General features: G+C 41.5%; 1 protein-coding gene across 2 annotated transcripts in view; it reads left to right on the top strand.

Moving 5' to 3' along the window:
- The window catches only part of LOC114545821 (uncharacterized), an 18,236-nt gene extending 10,971 nt beyond the window's left edge, over positions 1-7,265 (top strand). For both annotated transcript variants that reach the window (XM_028564362.1, XM_028564361.1), the window contains exons 3-11: positions 219-460; positions 2,142-2,347; positions 2,459-2,619; positions 2,947-3,050; positions 3,322-3,382; positions 4,191-4,279; positions 5,851-5,976; positions 6,413-6,513; positions 6,649-7,265. In XM_028564362.1, coding sequence (XP_028420163.1) covers positions 219-460; positions 2,142-2,347; positions 2,459-2,619; positions 2,947-3,050; positions 3,322-3,382; positions 4,191-4,279; positions 5,851-5,976; positions 6,413-6,513; positions 6,649-7,180 — 1,622 coding nt within the window. In that variant the 3' untranslated portion in view covers positions 7,181-7,265. The remainder of the gene's footprint in view (positions 1-218; positions 461-2,141; positions 2,348-2,458; positions 2,620-2,946; positions 3,051-3,321; positions 3,383-4,190; positions 4,280-5,850; positions 5,977-6,412; positions 6,514-6,648) is intronic.
- The last annotated feature ends 3,025 nt before the right edge of the window (positions 7,266-10,290 follow it).

Raw genomic sequence — 10,290 nt, 5'->3', positions numbered from 1 at the left:
ATTGTAGAAGAATTACTGTATGTGCCTTTGAGTTCATATGTGGGTTTTCACAAGAATTGATTAGTGTCTCCAGATAACAAAGAGATTCTGTCAGTGTGCGGTGTAATGCTTTCCTGTCTGCACAGAAGACAGTCATGTTTCTGACTTTTTTTGTCAGACAGTTCATCACGGGGCATTAACTTCCACTGCTCTCATCTTCCCCATTCTTATTTTTCCAGCCTCCCACGTTCAGTCTCCAGAAGCGGCATTCCTCACTTCCGCACCTCACTCTTCATCCCTCCATCCATCCAGAGCCCTCCGTCCCTCCAATACTCCGTCCCTCCATCCCTCCTTTCATCTTCCCTCTCGTCCATCTCACCTTTCCGGCCAACACTATGAGGCAGCAGAAAAGTTAGCTCCTTACATTGTGACCCAGAAAGCAAAGAATGAACAAGCTAATCCGAAACAATCACAGCTGCAGGTACAGTATGGCACGTCTACTGTTTTTCGCCACAGGAAACAATTAAAGCACATATATAGAAGTTTGCCATTTGAGGAAGTATGCTTGCACATTGTGCTTGCTGAGAGTGAGACAAGAAAAGTGATATACTGTATATCCTGTGTGTTTTATAAGACTGTGAGATTAATTTTAGGTAAAATTCTAGATTATCGGGTTGCTACATTTAAGTGAAGAAAACCTTCAGTTGATGCATATCCTCTACAAGTTGGCTAATGTCATTTTGTCCAGTAACTACTTGGTATTTAGTGCTTATTAGCAAATATTAGCATTCTTACACGCTAAACTAAGATGATAAACATAGTAAACATTATACCTGCTAAACAGCTGCATGTTAACATTGTCATTGTGAGCATGTTATCATGCTGATGTTAGCACCACTGTGCCTAATGGTGCATTTCCACTGCATGGTACGGCTTGACGCATCTCTACTAGACTCACTCTTTTTTGGTTTTCCAATAGCAAAAGTTCTGGACAGTACCTGGTACCTAATACCAAAGTTCCAAATAAGGCTGAGCTGATACTAAAAGGTGGAGTCAAAACACTGCACACCACTAATTGGTCAGAGAGAATTGACATTAGCATGACACTGGACATCCTGCACAAACAGGGTATTTTTAAATGGCCAAGCTACCATCACTAATGCCCACAATTTTTTTTCATTCACCTAACAATGGCAGCCCGCAAAATTTGTTGTACGCTACGCCGTACTCTACGAAGTACTCCTTACAACTGACGAAGTGCAGACATTTTTCTGTTTGGTTGCCGGTGAAAGGATTCAATGTGTGTTACAGGGAAGATGATGTCATGGCGATCAGGTGAAAATTCCACCTACACTGAGGGAGTATCCGCAGTGGAAAACAAAAAGAGAAATGTAGTTGTAGCGACTCGAGTTGAGTCGAGCAGTACCATGCTGTGGAATAACGACTTTAGTACCGCTTCACAGATCCGCTAGTGTGTCCGTAGACTCTTTTAGCTCTTTTTCTTTTATTAGTCAGAGAGGACCATTCTGTTGACTATTTAAACCATTTTAAAGGAAGTGTTTTTACAGGAAGTATCCAGGCCAAAACCATCTATTAATTACATACAGAAATGTGTAAGTTCAGGCTTTATGAGTTTATTCAGAGTAAAAAGAAAATTTAAAATGTAAGAACAAGACATTATGCTTCTTCGTGAACAACGACTGCATTTCAGGCAACACTCGTTACAGCATGGATAAGCTTTGCAAAAGTAGTGGGCGGGCGTACACATACTGTAAATGGTTGTTTACAAGAAATTACGTTAGTTCCAACTGCATTTCTGTTTCTAAAACCACAGACTTAGTCTCGGCCTGTATTTTTGAATGGGTGAAGGGTGTAAATAATTTCCGATTTGGAGTTTGTGAAGGGCTGGATATCCGTTGGGCTTACTTTGTGTTGGCATTTTAAACTCTGGTCGATATATGAGGAGTATGGTAAACCTTTTCTCAGATCTCTGCAGGGTAAATCCAGCCAGGTAGCTAGACTTTCTGTCCAATCTGAGTTTTCTGTGGCACGGCTAAAACAACTTTTGAACGTACACGTTTCACCAAAACAAGTTCCTTCCCTATTTTGCAGCGGCACTGTCTGATAGCTGTCTAAAATAATTTTTATTGATGCGCTTGCAGCAACAAGCCTCTCCAATCTACACTGGAACTCCATTTCCAAGTATCCTTCACTCCAGCAGAGGTCAAAGGAGGGGCCGGTACACTCCTCAACCACTTCTCAACCCAGTTCGTAGGGGGTCGGGGCTCTACTCCTCCATCTCATCTCTCAGTGGCAGAGGGGAGGAAACAGCATGTGGAAAAGAAGAAGATGAGTGTGTTGTGTTACCGTAAGGAAAATGCTTTAGGTCTTGTTTGTTTATAACCTTATTAGATGGCATGATGTCTCAAAAACATGGTGAAGAGTAAGGCCAAGAACTTCTTCTTTTCCTTCTCTTCAGGTATGTCAACGTGGGTCATGATTTCCAGGTAGAGCTTCCTCCATGCTTTGTGTATGGGGAAGGGTCAAGGGTGTGGCCACCAAAGGAGGACTCCCCTAGGGAACAGTTGCTCTGGAAACCATTTGAGAATCTGGAGGAGAGTACCAACATACAAGACCAAGGTAAATGGCATGCCAAAATACAGCTTTCCAACACAAACATTTAAGAATAGACCTGTTTGGAGTATTAATTGCACAGAAAATGCCACTGAATTCTCTGTTACGATCAACTGATTGAAGGGTCGGTGCTTTAGTGACCCAATGGAAAATGAATTTTGAAATGAAATAATAAACTTTGAGGCAGAGAAGTGTAAGATAGACCATTACAACATAAAAAAATCTATCTATTATTGCTATTATTGCTCTCTGCTAAAACTGTCCATGTTGTGTGTTTGTGTGTTTGTGTGTTTGTGTGTGTGTGTGTGTGTGCGTGCGTGTGTGCGTGTGCAGTGGAGAAGCTGTTGTCCATGTGTAGTTCCAGCTGTGTACCAGGAGGGGGCAGTAACACAGAGCTGGCCCTCCACTGTCTGCACTACTGTCAAGGGAACACAATGGTAAGTAGTGCAGGGGAATATCTGTGCTGTCTTTCTTTTGTTATTCTTCACTCATTATTTTACCATGCACTCATCCAATCATTTTCACCCTTACTCCATCAATCATGACTCACTTCCATGCATCACTATTCACCAACTCCTTCTCTTTTTCATTTATTTCTTTCTTCCTGTCTTTCCTTCTCACACATTCATGTCCAGTTGATTCTCTTCAGAGCCATTGCATGCCTCATCTGTCTGTTCTCTGCCTCCTCCATCCCTCTCTCCTGTGCAGGCCACACTGGAGATGCTGCTGTTCTCACAGCCCTTGCCAACAGGGGACTACCACTACTCTGGTAACCTTTGGCCTCATTCTAACTCTTGGGTTTCCTATGCCCGTTAATGGATCATTCCTAAATGATCACCTGACGTTCAGAAAGCTCTTGGGCTTAGAAGAGAAGTAAAATGAACTAAAAGGTGTTGCAGTGAAGGAAGTATAGTGTTTCTCTACAACAGCCAACATTTGTCTGCATGTCAAAAAGTGATTCAGCAAAGGAGTAACCATTCCCACTGTTTTTACAATAGTCGCCTTTGTAGAAGCTCAAACCTCCTGCCGCTTTAATCACATACAATCTCTCTCTCTCTCTCTCTCTCTCTCTCTCTCTCTCTCTCTCTCTCTCTCTCTCTCTCTCTCTCTCTCTCTGTTTCTTTGGTGCATTTAAATCCACCAAGAGCCATGTAAAGTACAGAGTTGACATTGTTCTGCATAGTAGTGTTCACTCAGGTAGGTGTGTTCCTGTAGACAGGGGTACCGTAAAGGTTTTGGCCCCCAGATGACAGCTTAACAACATATTGGATATTTGAAATCCCTGGCATGTCTCTGGACTCTCCTCCAGCTATTGAACCCCTGAATGACTCCAGGTTGTCTGTCTGTCTGAAGCATGCTGGAAGAACTCTGACAATGTTTGTGTGTGTGTGTGTGTGTGTGTGTGTGTGTGTGTGTGTGTGTGTGTGTGTGTGTGTGTGTGTGTGTGTGTGTGTGTGTGTGTGTGTGTGTGTGTGTGTGTGTGTGTGTGTGTGTGTGTGTGTGTGTCATTAGGCAGACTGTGCTATCTGTGTAATTTAGCAAGTCAACTGGTTTCCCCTTCCTTTCTCTCTCTGTAGGTAGTGAATGTTGGACAGATAATGAAAAGAGTCTCTTCAGTGCAGCTCTGGGAACTTATGGAAAAGACTTTTCACTCATACAGAAAATGGTATAACTATTATTCATTGCTTGTGCCTTTGCTGTATTCATTTAATGGTTACCTTTTCAATGTTTTCCTCTTCTAACATGTCGTTGTCCTAGCCCAAATGTGACATGCACTGTATTGTACAGTACAGGCCAAAAGTTTGGACACACCTTCTCATTCAATGTGTTTCCTTTTTATTTTCATGACTATTTACATTGTAGATTCTCACTGAAGGCATCAAAACTATGAATGAACACATATGAAATTATGTACTTAACAAAAAAGTGTGAAATAACTGAAAACATGTCTTATATTTTAGATTCTTCAAAGTAGCCACCCTTTGCTTTTTTATTAATAAGGGAAACATTCCACTAATTAACACTGACAAGGCACACCTGTGAAGTGAAAACCATTTCAGGTGACTACCTCATGAAGCTCATTGAGAGAACACCAAGGGTTTGCAGAGTTATCAAAAAAAGCAATAGTAAATAGTCATGAAAATAAGTGAAACACATTGAATGAGAAGGTGTGTCCAAACTTTTGGCTTGTACTGTGTAATGTGCACGTATAACCATAACTACACCCGTTTTGTTTTCAAATAGTACTGTGAAACCACATGCTGTCACAGTCAGCATATATATATATATATATATATATATGTCAGTGTGACAACTGTACTACAGCTTTACTGAGATACATTTGATGTTCAAACCAACATGGAATAGAAAATGGAAAGTCAAGCATTCACGATGAACTGGTCCATCACTACACCACTTTCTATTTGGTGCTAATCTTGACTACAAAGTGTTCTTTTGTGTGCAGGATCACTACACAAAGGTGAAGTAGTATTTGCCTAAGGTGCAGTGAGTGCAGTGTGCTTTTCTTTCCCCGCGACTGTTTGGTTTTTGATGACCCACCATGCATTTCACTGAGGGCGCAGGGACACACGTAACAGCACTGAAAAAAAGCTCAGTTTTGAGGAAATCATACGCAACTAGAATAGAATAGAATACACTTTATTGTCCCCGAGGGGAAATTTGTCTTAGGCATAGTGCTACATCTGTTGCTTCACAACACAAACATGAAACATGAAGTGATTTTAAAATCAACATAAAAACATGAACATAAGACCAAAGAAACATCTTAGGACATAAAAGAAGGACACAAATGACCGTGCAGACAATACTACATTTGAAACCGTAACTGTAATAATTAAAGTGCGAAATGCAAAAAGGGCTGGTGTATTTATTGCACTGTTGCTCTGTTGTGCTAAGATTTACTGTTGGAGTTTAGCAGCTTGATAGACGTTGGAATAAACGATAGCTGAAGTCTACGAGAACTACTATAGTAGAACACTATTACTGAACGTGCACCACCACATATGTCGCAACTTGATTCATAAAATTAGCACCTGAAAACTCACTGACCCAATAAAAGGTTGCAAATGTCCATTTATAGTGTGCTAGTGGCACAGACTGTGTCATCTTGAATATGTTTTCTAGATATATGTTATATTATATTTGGACTCAAGCTGATGTTTGAAATGTCAGGTTTATTCAGTATTGACGTGATGTGTTTGTTTGTGTGTGTTGCAGGTGAGGACTAAGACTGTGGGCCTGTGTGTTGAATTTTACTACCTGAGCAAAAAGCTCCAGGACAAGCAAAAGAAAGAAAAGGAAGAGGAGAACAGAGATGCAATGATGGAGCAGCAGCAGAAAAGTGTAAGGAACACCTGAAAGAAGCAATCGGAATTTAGTGTTAAATCTTTTTGGCCCTGTCAAGATGTCCCAGCTTATGACCCCACTGATGTCCTCATTGTGTCTTTTAGTTTGTATTTTAGTATCAGGCCTTTGCTTTAGCTCTCATCCTCTTTCTATTGTTCTGCTTTGTTCCAGTTGTTGTTGCCCTGTGGGGATTTTTCTATTCCCACAATATTCTGTGGGCTCTACTGTGTCATGCTTTTGGATCTCTGACTGTCTCATACATAGACACAACTAGAACAAACAAATAGAATAGTAAACTTTGCGTCGGAAAGAATATGGAGTATTTTGGAGTCTTGTGTAATCATTTAAGTTCATTAAATGTTTATCCGTTGTGGAATGCAGCTCAACAAGCCAGTCAAAGCACAGTTGCTCACAATTGGTCCTGTTCTCATAGATAATACCCATCTGTCAGCCAGTGGACAGGCAGTTTGGACTTGTGGAGGCAGTTCCTGTGCCCCCATTGGCCAGCTTCTTCCCCTGCAAGCTGTGTGGCAAGTGAGTAGGACCAGTGATACTCGAGGAAACTCCAATGCAAACTCTCTCGGTGTTTGATTTCAGGGCAAGCCAACAGATGGTTTAGATTTTCAAGTTTTTTTCTTTTTTTTATAAACCTGTTTTTCCTCTCTACAGGATGTTCTATAAAATCAAGTCCCGTAATGCTCACATGAAGATCCATCGCCAGCCTCAGGAGGATTGGACCGACAAGCGGCTGCAGCACCAGCTCCTCACCCAGCGTCTGGCTCTAAGTTGCCCCACCAACCTCATGCCTAGCCCAGGCAGTAGCCTGCTCCCACCCCAGGCAGCAGCTCTGACCTTTCCCTCCTCTGGCCTCGCTGGAATGTCAAGCAACAACACCAATGCAGACAATGTCCTCAACGCTGTAACCAATAGCAACGGCATCACTCGCAGCAATGCCAGTGTCCTCGATCCCAGTGCCATGGTTACATATAGCAACATCGCTGCTTCAAACTCTCACGGAATCACCAATATTGATGGCGGTGACTTAAATCAAAGAGAGCCCACCACTGTCTTACCTTTCCACCAATCATGGGGCTCATTTGGACATGGCCCCGACCCTGCTATCTTCTACTGCAACACAGAAGGGAAAGACAACGTAGGAGCTGGGACAGTTGGGGGAAAAGAGCCAATCAACTGGCAGTAGTGTTTAACTCTCCCAAAAGCATTACTACCCCCAAGGTATGAGTCACGCAAACTGTTTTTTAATTCCAACTAGACTTCAGTTCAAACTTCAGTACTTTTTTCAAACATATTTCAAGAAAATATCTTCATAATAAAATGTTTTTATTGTAAATTGTGTATTTAAATGTGTTACATATTGAAATGTTTAATGCATTTGACATTTCAATAAATTTTTTAACCTCATGGTAGTTTTCGATGTTTCTGACTTCAGTAAAAACTTGTTTACATGGATTAAACAAAGATATATCATGTTAATTTGTGAGCTTTAGAGGTGCTGAGGCAGGTTTTGTTTTTTTTTACCTTTGGAAAGAGCCAGGACAGCTTTTTCTCCATGTTCTCAGTCTTTGCGCTAAGCTGTCTTCCAGGCAATCATCAAGCTTCATATTTTTTTTTTTTTTTTTTTTTTTTGGGGTGGGGGAGCATTTTTAGGCCTTTATTTTTATAGGACAGCTGAAGACATGAAAGGGAAAAGGGAAGGGAATGACATGCAGCAAAGGGCTGCAGGTTGGAGTTGACCCAGCGGCCGCTGCATCAAGGAGTAAACCTCTATATGTGGGTGGCGCTCTACCAGGTGAGCTATCCAGGCGCCTATCAGTCTTCATATTTAACAGACTTACATGAGAGTGATATCGATCTTCCAAAACATCAAACTCCTTTCACACAGCCCATTGGAGAAGTGAGGATGAGCCAAATAGTCCTCACTTTTCAGTAATGTCCTCACTTTTAAAGTCTAAAACTCAAAGTGGTCCTCACAAAGATAGACAAACATGAGCACGCACACATCCACAAAGACACACACATACACACAGTTGGCAGAGCCATTTCAACACAAAGCTTGTTGAAAGGTTTTGATATAACACTATAATGGGCTAATATTGACCTTGGTAGACCATCTCCTCTCTTACAGCTGTCTGAGTATGTGTGTGCCCAGAACTGACCTGTTGATGGTTAACTACAGTGATTGTTTTCTGAAAGATGCCAGGAAAGAGGCCTTGTGAATGTGTGCGTGGGTAGCGTGTACAGTGTCTGAGTGAGAGGGTAGGCCTGCTAAATTCAGACTGAGGTTGATCTAAAATGAAGTAAAATAAACAAAAACACATGTAAGGATGATTTGAAAAACCAGAGACAAACATTGGAAATCCAAAAGATACATAAACAGCATCATGGCCATCATTATTTAACTGATGCAAATTTCCAGGATCTACATATTGACTCTCTTCTCTTTCACATTTACTTACAATTCATCTGTACCGATTCATCAGTTATATACAGTATTTGTCTAGCCGGGGACTCGATTGCATTTCTCAGGACGGTAAGTATTCTTTGGTCCCATAACTTTGAGAGTGTTACTGCTACTGTGATAGTGATACCAGTGTTAGAATGTGTGTGTGTGTGTGTGTGTGTGTGTGTGTGTGTGTGTGCCTCAGCGAGTGAGAGTGTTATGTATGGTATGTATGTGTGTTTGTTTGTTCATGTGGTCTATAAACAGTAATGGGCAACATGCCCTTCAAGGCATTCTTTTTTAAAGTAAACATGTATTTTTGAGCATCATGTGTTTACCATATGTGTGTGTGTTCCTGCTAAAAGTTAACAACGGCCTTTAAAATGGTCCCTCATCCTGTTACACTTCCTCCTGACAAAGGTCCAAAATGTCTGGCATAGTTTGTCAGCGTCTGCCCTCTTTTCTGTAGGCGTGCAACTTTCCAGTTGACTCTCTGTCAGCTCCGCCAAATTTATGCTGAATTGTCTAATTTACAAACATTAGTTGTGCTTTATGTGGTTGACGCTGGACGGTGATGGCATGCGGCTATGAGTCCCTAATCAGGATCGGGAAATCAACTTGCCAGTCTCCTGCCGTCTCTTCTAGCCCAGGCTAGCTAGCCTGCTGGCCTGTCAAGTTTTCAAATGTAAACATCAGAGTAAACACAGTGGCTATCAGCTAGGAGATATGGCGACGATCTCGACCACGTGGACAAGCAAGACCATCTCTGGGTCATGCCTGTGTCAGTTTCCAGTGGGATGTGTGGAGCTGTGGGGACCTTTCACCGAGACTTGCCTGGATCCTAGAGGGCCTGAGCCATTTAACCGAGTGACGCTTTTTCTGCGTGCCGATCTGATGGCTACATTTTGCTTTATGATGAGTCATGCACAAGTTTAAGGAGCTGATGGGATAACATTTCACTGAAATTGTACCTCGTACAGTTTCATGTGACAAATAAATAAAAGGGATTGATTGATTGACACTTTCCACTTCTGTAATATAGAGCATGAGCAGTGTCAAGACAATAAATGTCCTTAAAAAGTGTCCGATTTGTCCACTTTTCTTGCACTTTGGTCCATAACTTCCTGTTTTAATAGTTTTAACTTCACAGAGCTATAATAAGAATTGAAGATTTTGTTCTCATACTTTAATTGGAAAGTTTGGAAAGCACTGAGTAGGGAGAAATCAGAGGGGGAGTGGCAGCCAGCAACAATCATGAATGTTTTTTCAGCGAGAGAGAGAGAGAGAGAGAGAGAGAGAGAGAGAGAGAGAGAGAGAGAGGAGAGAGAGAGAGAGAGAGAGCACAAGCATGTAGATACAAAGGGAGGAGGGAGACCAAACCAATGGGGCAAGGGAAGGGGGGAATGGGCAGAGAATGAACAGAGAAGTTACTGAGCAGTGGCCATTCACCTATTCATGATGAGCAGCTCTTTGCCAGTTGACTGAGCTCATGCCCCCCAACACAACCCATGCCCACTTTCTCTTATTTTCTGCTTTTTTCCCTAGGTCTGAGAGGTACCAGTAAACAAAAAAGCTTTTACACTCATTTCCCTGTTGTGGCAAGGATATTACGCTTAAGCATGCCTTACCAATACAGCGCTTTTACTGTCATACACAGAAGTATTGTTGACAATGAATGTGTCATTCAGAAATAACCCAAAGATGAAGTTATAAACAAGAATAGCAACAAAAGACAACATGATATATATTTTTCAGTTGTATGTTTGCATATCCCGTTGCTTAACATGCAATTCCGGACATTTTATAATAACATTAATCATGTTCTGTGAATTGAGCAAAATCAAATAAAT

The sequence above is a fragment of the Perca flavescens genome, chromosome 19, assembly GCF_004354835.1.
Source record: "Perca flavescens isolate YP-PL-M2 chromosome 19, PFLA_1.0, whole genome shotgun sequence".
Taxonomy (NCBI): Eukaryota; Metazoa; Chordata; class Actinopteri; order Perciformes; family Percidae; genus Perca; species Perca flavescens.
The sequence above is the reverse complement of the archived record's forward strand: the minus strand, read 5'-3'. Positions and strand labels throughout refer to the sequence as shown.